Source organism: Oreochromis niloticus, linkage group LG10, assembly GCF_001858045.2.
Source record: "Oreochromis niloticus isolate F11D_XX linkage group LG10, O_niloticus_UMD_NMBU, whole genome shotgun sequence".
Classification (NCBI taxonomy): domain Eukaryota; kingdom Metazoa; phylum Chordata; class Actinopteri; order Cichliformes; family Cichlidae; genus Oreochromis; species Oreochromis niloticus.
In genome coordinates this window covers 33,220,619-33,241,370 of record NC_031975.2, presented here as the reverse complement: position 1 = coordinate 33,241,370, position 20,752 = coordinate 33,220,619, and the positions used below count along the sequence as shown (strand labels likewise).

Sequence of the window (20,752 nt, the reverse complement as noted above, 5' to 3'; positions counted from 1 at the left end):
TGTATTTAAAATGACGAATTTTTTAACGAATCCTTTTGTGTTTATTTTCTGATTTTTTTTGCTCTTTTTTAACATCCTACTTTTATTTATCCTGAAACTATTTTGTCTGATTTATTTTTAATAATTACTTTATTTCATTATTTTATCCAATTTTATTCTTGTTTATATCATTTCTGATCTGTTTTTTTGGAGGATCTTTACCATAAAAGTAAACCAATACCTGAATATTTAAAATGTATTTGTGTTTTTTATTATTGTTATTTTTCAATGAATAATTATTTTGCATCCATACGTATTAAATTCTATTATATGTATATATGTGGATGTGTTGGTTTTACTGGTTTCACTGGTTTCACTGTCCGTGCACGCGTCATTAATAAGTCCTGTGGTCACTCAGCTGTGACGGACTCTGACCTCAGGTGACCTCTGTTCGATATAACGATATATATCGGATGACGATATAAAAACGTCTATCGTTTCATTTTATGCTATCGTTTGTTTTGTGGTGTCGCAAAATAAACTGTTTACGGCAATATTTTTTCATCATTTTGATGGTCACTGTAGTGGCTATATTAATTTCCTAAAGTTCTCTCTTTCTCTTATATTTAATATAACCACACTACAGACGGACAAGCGCCTGTTTTTATGCAACAACGACGGTCAAACCACCTCGTGTCCGCTTGTTTATTTTCCACATAAACCTTTCACAATAAAGCTCAAGATCCTGTTGAGACTTTTCAAAATAAACTGAATCACGTGAAAGATGCAGAGTATTTACGGATGAGAAGCAAAAAAGAGCCGTCAGGTGCTAAAAAACAAACCTTAGACTCAAACGTTAGAACAGGCTTTTCCCCGCAGCACGCCGTGTAATAAATACTCACAAAGAAAACGGCGGCCGTTACAACCTATGTCTAAAAATGTATCGTTTCATGCATCAGTTAAAACACTCGACTCCAGGTACGCGACGCCCAGCTGGAAACACTTCACACAAGTCGAGCTGCCCGAGATTCACAGAATTTACAGAAAATGTTACATTTTTGTGATTTATATCGTTATCGGACGATAGATGTCTTAATATCGGGATATGAGATTTTGGTCATATCGCACAGCCCTACTCTGTTCAGCGTGCAGTACAAATAAAGTTTGATTGACTCACAGCCTTCATTAATGTCATGTTTCCTGTTGCAGGTTTGAGGTGACAGTGATGCGGGCGAATGACGGCGGTGTGACGATGGCGTGCTGTTGGTTTGAAATTAAAGAGATCTGATTGGACGTTTCCTCCCAGCAGGTGAGCGAACACCTGCAGAGACGCCCGTTATGTAACCGCGGCGACGCTTCAGCAGCAGTTTGTCCTGCAGAGTCGACTGAAGGAAGGAGATGGAGAGATGAACACACTTCTTTGTCAACTTTGCAGGGTGTTGCTAAGCAACCGAAGGAAATCTGAAACCAGAATAGCGATATGAAAAAAATCAACAGAATGGAGAGAAAGATGCAGCTTTGCTGTTTCTCTCAGCTTTACCGTCATGTTGGAACGTGTGGGAGACGAGGGGGAGGAGGGGGAGGAAGGTTTCCATCCAAAGCACAACCAAATTTCAACCACGCTAACAGGAAGTTAGCGAGAAAACCAAATGAGCGCCGTGGAATGCGTAACTTTACGTGATGCCATCCTGCTGCAGAGGAGCTGATGTCATTAAACACACCTGTCTGAGCTCCTGCACGCTAACACGCTCATGTGACCAAGATCCAGACAGACAGGTCATGTGATTTAGGTATGCAAAGTGGGAGGGGCTTAAAAGCAATGAATACCAGCTCGCCATGAGGACACGCTCAAAGTTTGCTTCAGACAAATAATCACAAGCACAACAGTCACAATAACGAAGGTTTCACACAGACCGAGCTCGTCCACAGGACGCCACACCTGGATCACGCACACCTGGATCACACACACCTGGATCACGCACACCTGGATCACGCACACCTGGATCACGCACACCTGGATCACGCACACCTGGATCACACACACCTGGAGTCTGTGGCTCAGGTGTTTGATATGTTGGAGACTCGGTCTGTGACTTCCTGCAAAAATCTAACACTACAAGCTCTCCTAAACCTACTGGAAAGAAAAACAAAGCTTCAACCAGGAAGTGACATCATCATCACAACCTCCTAATATGGACTCTAGTTTTGTCTCTGTGGACAACACTGAGCATGTGTGACATGGAAACAACAGCCAACTGAGTGAAGTTTAAGTCGTGTGTTAGCTGTCATGTGCTAGCAGTATGTGATAATAATAATAATAATGATGGATTGGATTTATATAGCGCTTTTCAAGGCACCCAAAGCGCTTTACAACGCCATTATTCATTCACGCTCACATTCATACACTGGTGGAAGCAAGCTACGGTTGTAGCCACAGCTGCCCTGGGGCAGACTGACAGAGTGATGGCTGGCTCAGTGTCAGCAGTGTGGGTGTGGGGAGCTGTGAGTGGGACAGCTGAGCCTGAGGTGTGATCTGTGTGGCAGCAGGTCACAGGTACACGTGTCAGCAACACACACACACATTACTTCCTGTTACAGATGAAGTGAGCTAGCTAACACTGGGGCAGTCCACGGGTGCTTTCAGGTGGACGCTCAGCATCAGTCAGGAGCACCTGGACCAAACCAAATCAAAGACAGGGGCGGGTGAGCTAAACGAAGCTAATGCTAGCAGACACATTTATAACAGTGATGTCACTCCCATTCACCCGGCCTGGTGAGCAGAGGCCAAGTTTGGGCCTCATCTTGGTTTTAAACCTGAGGTGAAGCTCGACATCACAGGAAGTTTTTTTTTTCTTTGGTTAATAATAATGTAAAAAAAAAAACATTTTAAACTGTAGCTACACTACGACTTTACTGCCTCAGAGGGTCTTTGGTTGTGGTGGAGGCTGGGTGGAGGTGTCACTACATATGTATACATGGCTGATCATTACACTGAAGGCAGCTTTACTGACAGCTGATTTCTGTCATGATGAAAAAAGAAGGTCCAGGTGATGATGCAGGTGATGCAGCATGTTTACTCCTCCTCCTCTGACTGCCTCTGACAGTCTGTGACTGATTTCTATGTGACGTCTCAGGAAGCGCCCACTGAATCCACGTCTGTGCACCAAGTGAGCAGCACTGGCTAGCCAGTTAGCCATTAGAAATGGTGTCCTCCAATCAAATGACACAAACCCCACACAGTGACACAAACTAAGAGCTGATGAGGTTTCACACAGGATTTAAGCGAGGTCACACGTTCCTCACTCAGGTACAGGTACAGGCTAAAGTACTGATTTAACTTCAGTACTCGAGTAAAACAACAGGTTGCAGCATATATTTGTGGGAAGATGCTGATCGCACCCTTCTCAGGTGTGTCTTTCATCACGTCTTAAACTCAGTCACGTGTCATAAGCACTGATGGACCAATCAGATTGTGTTTCACGTCTTATTGTTTCTCAGATTTAAGGTGATGAGTTTGTCTGCAGTGAAAGAATCACCTGCAGTACTGAGCCCGTTTGTACCACAGATACCTGAGGACTGAAGAAGAGTCGTCAGGTGTTTGTACCTCGTTACCTGACAGAGCGCATGCTAACGTTAGCCTGTTAGCGAGGTTATTTCTATGTTGGGATCAGGCAGTTTGTATGAATCAGCCAACGTCGTCCACCCAAACAGCCTTTTCCAAAAGTCACAGGCACATAGGGCTACAGACCAGTTAGCTGTTGCCTGGTAACCACTGACCACTACAGACACGTTGGTATTCACCAACAGGTTGGTGAGTGGATGCTGGAGGTTTGGTGACGCCTTCAATCTCTGACAGACTGCTGTAGGTTACGGTGAAGCCATCTCGTCTGCAAACAGTTGCTAAGCAGCTGTGATGCAACTGTCTGCTTTCAGAATAAAAGCTGTGCTTCACTGGAGAATACCACAGGTTTCAGAAAGCACAGCTTTTACTTTGAAGGCGAGCAGGTGCTGGTTTGAAGTTTCAGCACAGCTCAGTAAAGTCTGCAGACGTGTCGGCGTCTTGGTAAGAAAACAATGGATCAGTGTGACTGTGTGAGTCGTAAACTCTGGAACGGCGAGCAGATGAATCGGGACCGTTCAAACTGCAGCTGCAGGGCTGTTCGCGTGGAGGACGGCGAGGGTTTGGCCATCACTACAGACGTTTTAGCGCTCGCGGTCGAGTGCTAAAACGCCTGATGTTCTGATTCAGTCGCCCAGCAGCAGCTAATGAGAGTTAGCATGTCCTCACCTCTGGCAGACAGCTTCTTGGTGTTGATGATCTTGGCGGCGTACTCCTGACCCGACAGGACCTTCACGCAGCGCCGCACCACTGAGAACGCTCCCCTGGAAACACGACAGGAGGAACCGATCAGGCAGACAAAGGACACAGCTCATCCTCTCAGAGCGAGAGACCTTCACTTTAAGTCAACCACAGCTGAAACACGAAGCTAGCATGGAAACCTGCAGTTCCTCTAACGGCCACAGGAGGCAGGCTCCATCCTCATAACGAGAATTGTGACGTCGCCCTTTGCTTTTTGGTGGATTTGTATCCTTTTGTTTCCAGGTGTGACCATATCAGGACTACAGCATGGAGTGATGTCATCAGCTAATGCTAGCATGGTTATCAGCCTGCATACGCAGATCTGAGATATTTCAGCTCTGACTGAAGCCACGCTCTGAAGAAAAACTAGACACCAATGGTTGAGGCTTCACAAACTTCCATCTTTTATATACAGTCTGTGGTTTAAAGCCACATCTGTTAATCTCTAAAGAAAGACCAGATGCATTATGGGAGAGATTGGAGATTTGTTTTTATAACTCAGTGAATATTCAATAACAGTAACACTGATGAACAGTTATGCACGACGATCCTTTTATGGCTGGAAGTGAAGCTGTAGTTTCTGCAGAAAGCTTTCTGTTTCTTATGAAAGCTGCATTCTGCCGCCCACCATCACATTATGTAAGAGACCTGGCATTATGTGTGTGTGTGTGTGTGTGTGTGTGTGTGTGTGTGCGAGTGTGTGTGTGAGAGAGTGAGTGAGTGAGTGAGTGAGTGAGTGTGTGTGTGTGTGTGTGAGAGAGAGAGAGAGAGAGAGAGAGAGAGAGAGAGAGAGTGTGAGTGAGTGAGTGAGTGAGTGAGTGTGTGTGTGCGTGTGTGTCTGTGTGTGTGTGTGTGTGTGTGCGAGAGTGAGTGAGTGAGTGAGTGTGTGTGTGTGTGTGTGTGTGTGTGAGAGAGAGAGAGAGAGAGAGAGAGAGAGAGAGAGAGAGAGAGAGTGAGTGAGTGAGTGAGTGAGTGAGTGAGTGAGTGTGTGTGTGTGTGTGTGTGTGTGTGTGTGTGGGGCGGTGAGTGGGATGGGGTCAGAAAGGTGTTTCACTTCTCCCTCCATCCTTCTCTGCATTCATCGGCCATCTTTACTGATCAGCAGCTTAATCAATAATCAATAAACCATCAGACAGATCGAGTCATTATCAACATCTTTGCTTCTGTTACTGCCATTTACAATTATATCCAAACATAAACACAGTACACCACCTGTATGACATCATCAGACTAATCATTACTAAAACAACTTTGATTATGATAAGGAAACTTATTTAATAATAATAATAATGATATTTGTGTCATTAGATGTAAATTTCTTAGAAAATCCTGCAGAAAATATAAAGAAAAATCAAATATTTAAAACATTTTAAATAAAGTTTTATTTGACACATGAGCTAAAAAAAAATCGAACAACTTGTGAGAGGACGGTGGAATAATGATGAGGAAACGTTTAAGGATGAATATGATATAAAGCAGATTATTAAACGCAGTGAAACATTTCTGACTCAGGCTTTGTTTAACAATAACGTGGGGATGAAGACGACCACACTCACTTGCCCAGCTCCTCATACAGCTGATACTCTTCAGTAAAACGAGTGCAGATGACCGTTGCCATGGTGACCCTGTGGGACGAGGGGTCAGGGAGCTCCCTGTTGTCTTCCTCCGAGGATGATGATGATGATGATGAAGCCCAAGAGTCAGACCCGTTTGAGTGTGTCGGAGGGATGAAGAAGAGGAGGCAGAGAGAGGAGAAGAAGCAGAGGTGGAGAGAGAGAGAGAGTTTGGCTGCGGACAGAGGAAGAGGAGGAGGAAGAGGAAGATGGAGGGATGATGGAGAGAGCAGTGAGGAAGAGCTGTGCCTCTCGTCTCTCTGTTCCGATCTGAGGCTGCGAGAGAGAGAGAGGGAGGTTGTGAGAGGCTCGCCCTGCCCGCCCACAACCCTGCCAGCCAATCAGAGCGCAGGACACACACACACACACACACACACACACACACACACACACACACACACACACACACACACACACACACAGAGTCGCTATGGTAACTGCATCCTCGCTCTGAGCATAAAGTAAAAAACTGAGAGATCCAAAAACTGCAGATTAAACTGCAAATATCAGTGATACTACTACTATCAATAATACTACTGCAGCCAGTGGTACTGCTAATACTCCACGCAGTACTGTAAATACTGCCACTGCTATAAGTACATTATGCTTCCTACTACAGGGAGAGTGGTTTGGACCCAGTTTGTATTGGGAACAAGACCACCACAGTGAGGAGGTCAGGGTACCCTCGGGGGGGGGGGGATCCCGGGGTACTTCCAGAAACTGATCAATAATCAGCTGTTTCTGGGACAGTCTCAATTTGAGCTGTCAGCTCTGTGCTGCTGTTACACAGGAGATGATTGATAACTATGTGATTGATCATTGAGTATTGACGACAGCGATCAGTGTCTGTGTGTGAGTCCAGCAGTCGGAGGAGCCGACCTCTCCGGTCTCCGTTCTATTTTTAGCTTTGTTTATCTCTGCTGGGACGAGCTTCCTTCTTCCTGTCACTCATCTTTTCTGCTCGGCTTCCTCCTTTCGAGCCTCTTCGCCTCCTCCTCTTAGGACTGAAGCAGAGCTGATTGGTCAGCAGAGTTCAGGCTGAGCTCATCTCCAAACCCCGAGAACATGCTGTGAGTGGGTGAAACACCAGCCCAGCACCCCTCACAGCACTGGGAGCTCTGGGCTGGTGAGTGAGCAGATGTGATACCATATGGTGGTTTCTGATTGGCTGGTTCCAAAGTAAACAATAACTGTAATAAGATGACAGAAGCAGCTGTTTGAGTCTGTGATGCTGAAACTTTGTTCGAGGTGAAGGTTTTACAGAGGAGGAGACCCGAACCTCCAGCCTGCACCACAGAACCAGGTCTGAGCCATCAAACTGGCCCTGATGGTGCCACAGTCCTCCCCACCAGGGCGGAGTCCTATTTGGATCAATACTCAACCCCTGCTGTGACCTGGAGCCATTTAAATACAACTACCTCAAACACATGTCATCAGGTGTGAATTCATCCATCAGTCAGATTAAGTCTGGCTTTAATCTGATGACCAGATGACCTCTAACAGGATGCGGCGTGCACAGAGAGTCTTCAGTGTCACAGGTGTGACGACAGGTTTAACACTGTGACAGGAAGCTGTGCTGTATGATCACAGTTTTAAACAATGTTTCTTCTGAGCTGAGAAGTTCACACCTGTGAGACATTAAAGACTCATTACTGCTGCCAGTAGCTCAAACAGGAGTCTCACTGTAATCAGATTACATTATTTGTAATCTGATTATATATATATTACATATATATCCAAGGTATGGACATTGAGGCTGTGGACAGCTACAGGTATCTTGGTGTTCATCTGAACAACAAACTGGACTGGACTCATAATTCAGACGCCCTCTACAGGAAAGGGCAGAGCAGGCTGTACCTGCTGCGGAGACTCAGGTCGTTTGGAGTGGAGGGCCCACTCCTGAAGACCTTCTATGACTCTGTGGTGGCCTCAGCCATCTTTTACGGTGTGGTCTGCTGGGGCGGCAGCATCTCTGCTGGGGACAGGAAGAGACTGAACAGGCTGATCCGCAGGGCCAGCTCTGTTCTAGGATGCCCTCTGGACCCAGTGGAGGTGGTGAGTGACAGGAGAATGGCGGCTAAGCTGTCATCCCTGATGGACAACATCTCCCACCCCATGCAGGAGACTGTGACAGCACTGAGCAGCTCCTTCAGTGGCTGCAGCACCCACGGTGTGGGACGGAGAGATTTCGCAGGTCTTTCCTCCCCACTGCTGTCAGACTCTACAACAAAGACTTTAACTGATCAAACACACACATCCACACATGTGCAATAAGACTAATGTGCAATAATCTTTTCTGGCATCGTTGTATTTTTACTCAGTTGTATATAGCATTTGTATTCTATTTTTATCTTATTGTATATTTTATTCTATTTTATTCTACTGTATATAGTATTTTATTTTATTCTATTCTGTACAGTTGTGTACTGTATTTATTCTTATTTTATTTTATTCTAATTTTTGCTTCATAACTTTTGCACTGTCCACTTCCTGCTGTGACAAAACAAATTTCCCACGAGTGGGACTAATAAAGGTTATCTTATCTTATCTTATCTTATCTTATATTGTTGTGAAAATGCCTTCGATGTGGCTCGTTTCTCAGCATGGCCTCAGACTGACACTTCAGGGTTGTGTGGGTTAGCAGTTAAAGATCAGTCTGAGGAGTAAACACAAAGACTTCATGCTCATCAGCTTCTGCTGTTGCCTGCTCAAGTCTCTTCTTGGGGCTCACGTCTGATTGGCTGAAGATCAGATACATCAGCCTCCAGGCTCCCGTACCTGCTGGAGCTCCCGGGCTGGTTTGTCACCGTGGGCGTTTATCAATATGCGTACTTGTGCGCACTTGCGTTCTCGTGTACTCGTGATACGTCATCAGTCGGAGACCAAGTACTGTTCCAATTCGAAGTACGCATCAAGCCGAGAACGCGTCCCGGATGTGTTCTCGCTCCGCCCGTTTTATCGAGCATGCATCGGTGTGGACTTGGTACAGCTAAATATCCCAGAATGCATTTCGTCCAAAACTCAACAGCGGACTCCCGGCACATCGGTTTAAACCCCCCCCCCCCCCGCTCGCGGACTTCTCACTACTCAGGTTAAAGAAACCCCAGCAGCTGTCTATAGTATTGAGTGTCCACTAGAATAGAAATAAAAGCGTTCTAACATCTCACCTGCTTGTTTTTATTAAGGTATGTACACGTATGTACATGTACACTATTTTTATTAATAGAGGTTTCACTACTGAGGTTAAAAATGATATATAAGTCACTTAGATCACTTCTAAATGTTAATGTTTGGTTTATTTCAGTGTTTTATTTGTTCCTGAGTAAACCGGTTTGGCTGTGATTACAGTTAAGCTTCATAACATGTTACTCACAGTTAAATTAGGAGGGGACGGCAGTAAAAACTCCGGACCTGTGACATCATCACGTACGCAGGTGTTCCAATTCTACATATCGCGAGTCCGTGCTCGCGTTCTCGGCGGGTACGTACTCGCGTACTTGAGAATTGAGAAACGGCCCGTGTCTATGTGAAGTTCTGCGGTGGGTGTTGTCCTCTGCTGCCCCCTGCTGGTCTGATTTCTGCACATCTGCTGCTGATCTGTAGTCCTCTCAGAATAAACATCATCAGTTAGTATATCAAAGTAAAACATGTCTCTGTCCTGAGTGGAAATAAAAGCAGGTTATAATCTGGCTCACTGATATGCAGAGCAGCATTCTCTGTTTATGTGGTTTAGAACGAAAATTTATTATTACAAAATAAATTGTGCGTTGAATAAAAACACATTTCCCAGGGGCCTCCTGCAGTCAGACACGTGTTTTTAAATAAAAGAGCTCACCTGCTTGCTCAGGTGTGAGTGGGCTGGCTCAGTGTCAGCAGTGTGGGTGTGGGGAGCTGTGAGTGGGACAGCTGAGCCTGAGGTGTGATCTGTGTGGCAGCAGGTCACAGGTACACGTGTCACGTGACACACACACACTACTTCCTGTTACAGATGAAGTGAGCTAGCTAACACTGGGGCAGTCCATGGGTGCTTTCAGGTGGACGCTCAGCATCAGTCAGGAGCACCTGGACCAAACCAAATCAAAGACAGGGGTGGGTGAGCTAAACGAAGCTAATGCTAGCAGACACATTTATAAGGAACCTATAAATATTTCTAATGTTTCCAATCATCTTTCAAACTTTGTCATCAAAGCAGCTGTGACGCCGGATCATCAAAGCCCGGCTTTGTGTTCAAGCTGAACCCTCAGGTCAGAGGTCAGCTGGGAATCGGCCTTCTCGCCTTCTCTGTGAACGTCCTGCTCCACGATCTGAGCGCGCTCACATGGAGAACGACTGAGCTCCGCCTCCCCCAATCACAGACGTTATCAGAGGAACATGTGACACAGATAAAATAAGGCTGTGATCATCACAGCGCTCTGTAACCTGTGCTTAGTTACCATGGTGACTTAGCAGGTACACTGTAGGGTTATTAACCTCACACCTGTGGTCAGGCCAGCTTCATCTATCATCGGTCAGGGTCAGAGGTCACAGGGAGTTATCGACTCCATTAGTCAATCCAGGATTTATTAATCTAGCTACAAGTGAGTCGGCAGGAAGGCTGCAGGCAGCATCGGACCAATCAGGAACACGGACAAGATGACATCAGAGCAAGATGACGCAGGCAGCATAGCCGAGAGCTCCTCACAGCCTGGTCCACCTCATCATGAGACCAGCTCCGCTTTCCACCGCAGCCCTGAGAGCGAGCACGCCTCCGCCCGGGATAATGTCATATTATTACAGCTAATACCACACAGAACCACGGAGAACCAAACGGAACCACACATATGCTTTAAAATCCTGCTGCAGCCAACAGGAACACGGCTGGAGTAAAGTTCCTCTAAACTGATCATCAAACACAAACGCTCTGGCTGTCTGACCTCTGAGGCTTCAGGGAATGATGTCATTTTCCAGAGATCTGATTGGTTAGTTGCAGGTGATCTTTAATGCCATTTTTGGATTACATGTCACAGTAAACACAGTCCTAACAAACCTCAGCTGTCCTGTGGACTCTGAAGATGTTTGACCTTTCCTCTGACAGGGTGGTGACGTACCTGGGGCCAGGTGGGACCCGGGTAACGTGGGACCACCAGCGTTTAGAACTGAAGAAGCCTTTTAGAGGACGGGTCAAATATCTTCAAGAACCTAAAAAAAAAAAGTCCAGTTCCTATCAGGTAGTCTCACCATGACCCAGGTGACTGAGGACCTCCACAGGCGGGTGACTGAGCTCAGTCCTAAACTTAGAAACTAATGACACTTTTATACCCGGTGTCGGTGGTTCTGGATCAGGAAACAGGGACTCTGATGGAGAGTCAGTCATTGAGCATTAAAGAGGCTGAAACAGATCGAGGACAGAAACCAGATTTATTCTCACATCAGACAGAAACAGGATCCACCTGATCAGGACACTCATCCTGAAACCAGGTTTCACTGGGCTGGACTCGAGTCCAGAAAGATGCCAGAGAAACAGAAACATGACAGGGTGCTACAGTGGGAGGAGCTTAAGCAGCAGAATCAGGGGCGACTTTGTTTACGGTCCAAAGTTCCCATTACAGTCCAGGAAGATTAAGTTCAAAATCCCAAGATTCCAAGATTACCAGGCTTAGCCGCTGGGAGTGGCCAAAGTCCAGACTAAGTACATGATGGTGAGAATTAAAGCAGCAAATCCTGGTGAAAGAGAGGAGTCCTGGACAGTTAGGACTCAGAGACGGGGTCCTGGACTGGTTCTGCTGAGTCTGGTTCTTCCTCCTTTTGGACTGGGTGTAAAGAGTCCAGGAGTTCTCCTGGACTCTTGACAGGTTCTTGGACAGGTTCTGCGGAGTCCTCGACCGGCCCTCTCACTTTCTGAAGTGGTTCTAGCAGTTCTGGACTCAGATTTCGGGTCTCAGCAATGAGTCGTTTGACACCAACCATCCATTGGCTAACCTCAGTCACATGGTCAACCATAAGAGAGCGATGGATGTCATCAGCCGCGTCCCAGCGACCCTTCTGTAACTCTGAGAGACAAACAGGTGAGTGATCAGACAGGTGAGTGATTACACAGGTGTGCAGTGAGACACCTTACCCGCAGACAGGGTGTCCATGCGCCTCCTGACAGGCAGGCTCAGTCTACCCGACCTCCAGCTGTCCTCCATCAGGTGAAGGCGCTTTGCCACATCATTACACACCTGAGCCTGCACACAGGTCAAAGGTCACTCTGAGTTAAACACATTTTTGTGTTAACAGAAAAGGAAATGACTCGTTGGCCTCCCGGTGGTCCAACCTGGTACTGCAGGTGAGGCTCAGAGGTGATTTGGAATATTTGGTTATTTCTCTGATGAAGATAAAGGCTGTGTCCCAATTCAGGGTCTGCAGCCTTAAAGGCCGCATTTTAAGGCCGATTACGTCACAGCGACGCTGTGAAATTCATAGCCTATGATGCTCGTAATGCGGCTCTCAAATGCGTCCTTCATTTCCCTGAATTTTAAGGATGGCCCAACATATCCCAGACTTCATAGCGCGGCGGTGGGTGTGGATAATTTTGCCCAAAAAACCGGCAGAAGCGGAGCGGCCGAAGAGTAAACTTTTAAAAGTAAGTCCTGAATATTATGTCACTTATTTATGTGCAAATGTTGAATAATGAAGAACATTAAAACATTACTGTTGGCCACATGCCGGCAAAGTTATGTGACATTAGTGATGTTTGTACTAACTTGGTTTTAAAGCCTTTACTTTAAAATATATGTGCCATCCAATAGTCGACCTTAATCTTACAGAGAATGTGACGATTTTATGGATTAAAGTCAGTCATATATCCACAAACCAGTGTTGGTCAAGTTACTTGAAAAAAGTAATCAGTAACTAATTACTGATTACTTCCCCCCAAAAGTAATCCCGTTACTTTACTAATTACTTATTTTCAAAAGTAATTAATTACTTAGTTACTTAGTTACTTTTTAAAAACACGATTTACAACCTGAATAGGTGATAAAGCGATAGATCTTTCAGCCCAATTCTACTTTTTCTGCATAATTCATCATACAAAATGTAATCAAATGGAAACGTCTCTTTTTAAAACTTGTTTTATTAGTTTTAATCTTTTAACTTTATGCATCAAGCAAAAATTTAATTATATGCAACATTCTCTGACTGGAAGAAACTTGTTTAACACTTAAACCTATTTTCTGCACATTCCAGCACATAAAATAAAATATGTTTTTGTGTTTACACTCACTCTTTCAAATAGATGCAAGTAAAACACAGCAGAAAATAAATAAAATCAAAGACTCAGCGGTCCTGTTGCTCTATTTTCACCTGTAAAGCAGGACTGGGGTAGGCGGAGGTTTACCCTGGTGCAGGTGTGCCGCGGTGGTCAGTGGAAGAATCCGCGAGTTTCTCTGTGAATTTCACATTACGTCGTAGCGCACTCGCTGCTTGCTTGGAAGTTTAGGGGTTTTTTTGGCTGTAAAAAGAAGTTTTCTTCCCACGCACAACGGACACTAATGTTTTTGTCACTTTTTATGGAATCAAACTCAAAATAAGGTCAGTACTTCCACGCTTTAAACGCTGCATGCTACACTCTGTCCCGCACTCGATATATGATCCATTATTGATCTGCACACAGCTGTTGTCACCAATGTCGCACTCGCTTACGTCACTGTCATGAGACATTCTCGCAAAAACTCACGTGTTAGTAACGCAGTAACGCAGCGTTCCTACGGGAAAGTAACGGTAATCTAATTACCGTTTTTGCAATAGTAATCCCTTACATTACTCGTTACTTGAAAAAAGTAATCGGATTACAGTAACACGTTACAAGTAACGCGTTACTGCCCATCTCTGCCACAAACACAACAAGCTGAAAGTCAGTGATGCTGCTCGGTTTGCAGTCCTGAATATGACGGCACAAGCAGGAGTCACTGCACTGTTAATGTTAGCTATGTTATATTGCTGCCTCTGTTCGGTGGTGTCGAGCCAAACGGACTTTAACGTGTGTTTGAACGAGCTGACGGTTCACTCGTTAAGCTGAAAGAAAGATGCTTTAATCACAGGAGTCACACATGTGTCCACTGCACCATCTGGGAACTCTTCTTGTTTAGCACTCGTAATAACACAAACACTAAATCCTCCTCCTCTTGTGCTGTTTTGTAGCAGTGTGTACACCTGAGACTGTCACCTGTCTGTCTGTCCTGCACTCTCTCTCTGTTTCTTTCTCTCTGATTGTGGAATAAAAGTATGAACATGTATTTATAAGTTACACTTGTGTTTGAATCCTGCAGCTTATCACACATTTGATTTCCATGTGTGACAACTGCAAGTGTCCAGAGTGAGGACAGACTGAGGGACCCACTGCTGCACATCATCTGTGAGGCTTTGCACCCCTGATGATCCACCAGGACAAACTCAGCAGTGTGTGAGGAAGAGGAGGAGGAAGAGCCAGCAGCAGCTGACAGATGGAGAGAATAGACAGACTGTTCCCTGTTTGTGAAGGACTGCTAGGAAAGTTTAACATAACTAATTGTCTGTCCTGAATCAGTCTTATTAGGTAATGTTCAAATAATGTTATCATCCCAGTGTTTTCAGTGTGGGAGAAAGTACTCAGGGCCTTCAAGTTACACACTATGAAAGGCAGCAACAAGTTTAATATTCAGAAACCTAAAGTATGTATCAGCAGCAGAATGGAGCTAAAAATAAATGTTTGTTTCAGTTCTATGAAGCTTTGAGTATTTTGGATCAGTAGCACTGCTGTGTTTGTTGCATCATATTGCTGTAATTGTTTATATGCTTTATATATTCTGAGCTAAGTTGATCTATAGTGTTACATCATATTCTATAAGGATGTTATGTGTTTGTAGACTTTCTGCCCAGTTTGACCCATTTAGCAGAAGTCAGCCTGTTTAAGGCTCTGATATCTATTCTGTATGACTTAAAGCAGTTATGACATGGTCTGATTTTCTCACCCAATAAAGGAATATTTCATATATCAGTCTGATCTTCATTCTATCAGAAACAGTTCAAACTCACTGCTGTAATAACTAATAATGATTAATATAATAACTATAATATTGGCCATATTATATTTACACTGACTTTAGTCTCATGAACAACATTAGCTAATTGTTATTTACTAGCTAATCTTAAAATGACTGTTCAGTACAGAAATGAAGCCCAGCAATCATGTTTTACAGTCCTGTGGTCTCAGCCTCAGATACTTATTAAATCACACAGAGCTCGTGTAGAAACAAATGAACAAAATATGTTCTCCTTCATTTCTGTCAAACAAAGCTGTATGAAACGTTTCCAGCTGTTAGTATCACGGTTGCTAGGCAACCTGGGCAACGCAATGGAGGCTAGACCGTCCCATTTCACAAGCCTACAAGCCTCGCACTTCCGGCCTTAGCGGTCTTTGAGTACGCGGCCCTTGAGGACCGTTAAGGCTGCAGACCCTGAATTGGGATACAGCCAGTTTCAGCTCAGGGTCAAAGGTCACTTTGTGCTACAGTAACATTCACTGTGACGTGGTGGCGCCCCCTGGTGATGTAATATATATAAACTCACTTTAACAGCGCGTCTGCAGGCAGCGAGCGCTCCGTTCAGCACTGACATCACGCCCTCAACTTCAGGCTCACTCTCTGATTGGCTGATGGCAGCCTCTCTCTTAGTCCTCATTTGCCCCAGATGAGGAGGAGGGGGTGTGGCCACGGCACCAGGTGGAGGTCCAGCTGGGAGAAACCAAACAACAAATGTCTCAGCTGTCAGGTACAACTCACCACATCTCATTAGAAACCTTTCTTACCTGGGTTGAGCAGAGGCGGAGCTACAGCACAGGGAGGTGGTGCGAGAGGGTTGCAGGAGGGAGGGGCTGCAGGTGGGGCTCCTGCACCTATAGGTGAAGGTCATTATTAAGTATCCAGTTGTAGTTCTTAGCAGGTGGATCAGCTGACTGTTTGTTAGTGATGGGAATTCCGGCTTTTCAGGTTGTTTTATTGCTTTAATTAATTTATTATCAAATTATCAACAACAATATAAAATGATGGACAAAATGAATTACTGATGTAAAAAAAATGTTTATAATTTATAAATGTTTATTATATAAATATGCTTTTATTTATTCACTCAACATAAAATGTAAAAAATAAATTATAAAATATAAAAAACAACTATTTACAATTCTACTATTAACTATTTAACAACACAAAATGCTGCAAACCACAACACAATAAAATATAAATGAATATGCAAAACAAAAAGCAGATGCACGTTCTGGGTCATACAGGCCTGGGATGATTTTTTTGCATACATAGGATTCAGTGCATGAATAAACTTTCTGAATCTTTTATCATCCAGAACTGAAAATAATTGGAACTCAAGTGCAGCCATGTTTGCAGGTCTTCATCAGCTGAGTTGTGTCTTGCTGGGTCACAGACTTCTGCAAACGGTCTCATAGAGCTCTGGGTTGGTTTAGGTGGTTGTGGTGGTGCACTGCAAGATGCAGCAGATGCAGCAGCAGCTGCAGTGGACACACTGGCACCTTCATTAATATCACACTCAGCTGTGTTTTATCTTCCCCTTGCACTGATGGGGGGACAGCTGTCTGGAGCCTGTGCAGGTTGTTTGTGGAGCCGGCTCTATATGACAGTCTGTTCTTGCAGACTCTGCACTCTGCCTTTGTGTTGTCAGTAAAACTGAAATGGGTCCAGATTTTGTGAGTGTAAGTACCGCCCCTCCCCCCTCTGCTCAGCGCAAACACAAAGCTCACGTGCGGCGTGAAGCGAAAAACAGTGAGAGAAAAAAAAAAAAGAAACACGGCTCCCAATGAGAGCTGTTTCGTTCGCGACCGACACATCACTACTGTTCATACCTGAGGTCATCGCTGGAGGCGGTCTCTTGTTGAGGAGGTTCCTCTGTGGTCCGTGGGCCATCTGAAGGCCATAGGAGAACTGGGGGGGGTCGTTCCAGCCCCGCTCCTGGTTACCTGCTCAAAGAGTTGGGAGTTTTAAACCAGCTCTAAATGTTCCTCAGTAAGACAGGGCTGTAGGCTAACTTTTTGCCATGGTTGCACCGGTGCGCCTAACTTTAAAAAGTTGGGCGCACTCAAATTTTTCAACCGCATCGCTTAACACCGCAGTTTTACATGTGCAGGTTTTTGGGGGGGAAATTGCTGTCCATACAGACACTATTCATTTCTAAATGATTAACTAACAATCTTGTGCTTAAAGTGCGTTGGCACTCTTTGGCAATACTGTAGGCAATATTAAACTTAATCATCATCATCCTCTGACGACCTGTTTGCTGCTGCCTGCTGCTGAAAGGCAGTGGGGAGAGGGGACACTTGGGCATTTATCACAGCATATAATGTGTTTCTGGATACACTGCTGCTTTTTCAGCATTCAGAGATTGATGGCTCCGTGTCAGAGCTGGCTATGGACGGATCAGGCCTTAACCAAAAAGTTATCAATAGTTCTTTTCATCTTTTCTTATTACCCACAGCTACATCCACTTCTGTCGGGCCTAGGCTGCTCACTAGGGCTGGGTATCATCACTGGTTTCTATAATCCATTCGATTCGATTCAATTTAGCCTCAGACAGTCAGAAATAACCTTAAAAATATTCTGCAATATTGCATAATTTTAAAAAGTTTAAATTTCTTCAGTATTGAACAGCAAAAATTAGGCTTTCTTGTCTCGAAGTCATTTAAGTGAGAAAAAGAAAAAGAAAAGAAAAAGACAGCGGCCGACAGCACTGTAAACAACGGTAGACTGGTGGGTAATAAGCCAATGAATAATGCAGAAAACAGATTTGAGACGGGAAACTGTTCTTGAAGTACAGAGAGAGAGAGAGAGAGAGAGAGAGAGAGAGAGAGAGAGAGAGAGAGAGCTGTGCATGAAGTGTGATTTTTATCATGGTGGAAGCAAAACAGCAAAAGTCAGAGGGAATTCATGACGACATTGATCACATGTGAAGCGTAGTTTGCTGCTTCTTTTGCTGCTGGCTCGGCGAATTTTGGTTGGAGAGACAAAACCTGCAGCTCAGAATCAGCGCAAAAAGACGTAAACACAGCGCGGACCCGACGCATCAGAATCGCTGAGCTCCGACAGCGTGTCCGTGTTCGGGCCGTGGGGTGAGAAAGCCGAGAAAGACAAAGCTGATTCTGATGCTTCGGGTCCGCTCTGTGTTTACGTCTTTGTGTGGAGTCCGTGTGCCTGCTCTCATTTACTGTTTGGTGGTTGTTGAAATAGTTTTGTGAGCTTTAATCTGAGAATCTGGCGTTTCTGGCAAAACACAGTTATATTTAAAAGTCGATTCAGGATTTAATGAATTGATATCGCTTCATTCAAGCTACTCACCTCTCTCTATCCACCTGCACTTTCAACTGGACCACGGCCAATCAGAGAGGTCCCGCCCCTGACTATCTCTGATTGGTTTAGTCCACGATAGGGGCATAATGTGTGTCTGTTGTTGGCCACACGGAGAGTTGCAGAGATTTTGTTTTTTGTTGTTAACCGAACAGTTGGTCGCACCAGTGCGACCAATTATTTTTTTTAGTCGCACCATTGAAAAATTTGGTGGCACTCTAGAGCCCTGTAAGAGCTGCACGCAGTCACGTCTGTTCGACTGCTTCTCCGTACAAATGTTTCAGATAATCGTAATTACCCTGAAACACCTGAAGGGCTGAGCTCACGCTGTTTTCTACTTAATGGAATTAAAAATGGAGTCTCAACAACAGCGAAGAGCGTTTCTATTTTTGAGAACACTAATGACAGCAGGGACCTGAAAGCCTGCAGAATTCAGATAAAGAAGTGATCCTTCCACCTGGGATGTTTCAGGTAAAGGTGAGATGGTGTGAGGTACGTTCAGGGACAACACGAACTTACATAACTCACATCACGCAGGAGAGGGTTTGTGGAGATTCGTTACTGTGACTCAGATGTGATGATGATTATTGATCCCCTCACTGGTCACATGATCCATCCTCTAATTTAAAGCACACTGGGATCAATATCTCAGTTTGCCCTGTGACAGATGGCTGAAGCTGTTCATGTGATTAATGACCCTCATCAATCAGAAAGAAATCTGATGCCACTTAATCAATAACTGATCAATGAGTGAAAGCAGCTCTGTAATTTAAAAACAGCAACACTAACATTATTCACGTGTAAACATAAGGAGGTCAGTCAGGTCGTTTATCGATCCGTCACTGATCACGTGATTTCCGCTATAACCTGATCAGGACTTTCAGTTTGTGGACACATCAAATGAAACTCCTGTTTGCACCTGAATGATGAACATCTGGTGGATGACTCGTGAGCCGAAGTTAAATACTTACACTCAGGATTAAGAAACACTAACATTTACAGGTATCAGGTGTGTGTTAGCTGGCTAAAGCTTCCGGGAAATGTAAAACTAACAGGTTTTTGAATGAGGTTCGTCTCGTCTTTCTTTCCTCGCGCGGTGTCTCTGATGTTAGATAAACACAGACTCCCTTCGGAGTCAGCTGACCACGTGATTGCAGATGTTGAGGACATGACTCAGTCTGGTATTACCTGGCTCTCAGGTGATTCTGTTCCAGCTGAGCAGGCTGACTCATTTACGTGTCCAGCGAGTCCAACCAAACTCCGGTTTATCATTGTGAACACGAAGACTCCACTCACAGAGAAATCAGCTACAAACGGCATGTTTAAATCAGACATAAATTCAAATGTAACCTGACACGTACTCATACACGTCGCAACAGCCCGTTACCGTTAAATAAAACACTAATTAAACCTCCATTTCTATTTGTATGGATTGTTTGCTGGCCGAATGTTGAATAACAACCCAATAACTGGTACCTGACACAGATTATGTTTACACACTATTTATTTACTGCCCGTAGTCCTAAAAACTTTAAATTCACAGATTTGTGAATGAAGTTCGTCACTGTGTTCTGTTAATAGGCGATGACTCCAGAGAGGAGAGCAGATCGTTACCGGGGCACGACGCCGTTCATTAACATTAATGTCCTTCTTCATGGAGGCAGAGCCGCTCTGTGCCGGAGGAGGAAACTCACCGGGTTTAACGTACATGTCCTCCATGTTGGAGTCCAGAGAGCAGCGGCGGGAAGCTGGGCTAAGCTAACCGGGAGGCTAATCCACCGAGCTAACTCGGGACCGAAGCTTCGGGGCAACTTTGGTCCAAATTAAACTTAAAGTAAACCGACACAGAGTCCTGCTGTGGGCGGGACACGCCGGGTCCAGGTCAGACCACACGGGGAACGGTTTCCGGTCCAGCTTCAAAATAAAAGTTTCCCGAAACGTTTATTTTTTTGTAATATCACTCTGAATAAATATTATAGCATTTAAACAGACTAATATTAGAAAAGATATGCATTTTTTATATGTATTTTTTCTTGTTCAAAGAGAGATAGATGTGCAAAAACAGAGAAAACACTTCTGTCACCACTGAGTTATTGGAATAAAATAAATAGATGCATATAAAATAATAACCTATGATAAAATAATAAAATATAACATTTAACAATAATATTATACAATAACTGAGTTACTTAAGTGAGTAAATATATATGTATATATGATACAAAAACATTTTTCTGATTATGATAAACAAACAAAGAACCAAGATGATTTTTTAGAGTTAATAATTTATAAATGTTAGTAAAAGCCCAGAAGCTAGAAAATAAAATAAACGATTATAGTGTTGCGTTTAAACATGTTCTTACGTTTAATGTTGAGGCTTTTCTTTGAAAAGGAATTGGTTTTGTATTTTGAAATTTCTCGAGCTTCACGAA

The 20,752-nt window shown here is 44.3% G+C and overlaps 2 protein-coding genes across 2 annotated transcripts in view; both read right to left on the bottom strand.

The window, feature by feature from the left end:
• camk2a (calcium/calmodulin-dependent protein kinase II alpha) overlaps positions 1–6,228 on the bottom strand; it is a 31,031-nt gene extending 24,803 nt beyond the window's left edge. Inside the window, exons 1-2 of the mRNA XM_025911062.1 lie at positions 5,896–6,228; positions 4,268–4,362 (exon numbers count right to left, since the gene is read on the bottom strand). Of these exons, the coding sequence (XP_025766847.1) occupies positions 4,268–4,362; positions 5,896–5,957 (157 nt within the window). The 5' untranslated portion in view covers positions 5,958–6,228. The remainder of the gene's footprint in view (positions 1–4,267; positions 4,363–5,895) is intronic.
• Positions 6,229–11,330: 5,102 nt separating this feature from the next.
• Positions 11,331–20,230, bottom strand: sra1 (steroid receptor RNA activator 1). Its single transcript, XM_005461776.3, has 6 exons — positions 20,015–20,230; positions 16,826–16,939; positions 15,761–15,847; positions 15,523–15,686; positions 12,050–12,158; positions 11,331–11,981 (listed from the first exon to the last, which is right to left on the bottom strand). Exons 1-6 carry the CDS (start codon positions 20,037–20,039, stop codon positions 11,680–11,682), a joined length of 801 nt encoding a protein of 266 aa, XP_005461833.1. The 5' UTR covers positions 20,040–20,230; the 3' UTR covers positions 11,331–11,679.
• Positions 20,231–20,752: the final 522 nt, after the last annotated feature.

What these genes read in the sequence shown, in the direction of transcription:
- sra1 (XM_005461776.3), bottom strand. Translation starts at nt 20,039, where the DNA reads ATGGAGGACATGTACGTTAAACCCG. An exon ending in TCCGCCTCTGCTCAACCCAG is followed by an intron (nt 15,687 to 15,760) that starts GTAAGAAAGGTT and finishes GGTTTCTCCCAG; the next exon opens with CTGGACCTCCACCTGGTGCC. An exon ending in CATGGACACCCTGTCTGCGG is followed by an intron (nt 11,982 to 12,049) that starts GTAAGGTGTCTC and finishes TTTGTCTCTCAG; the next exon opens with AGTTACAGAAGGGTCGCTGG.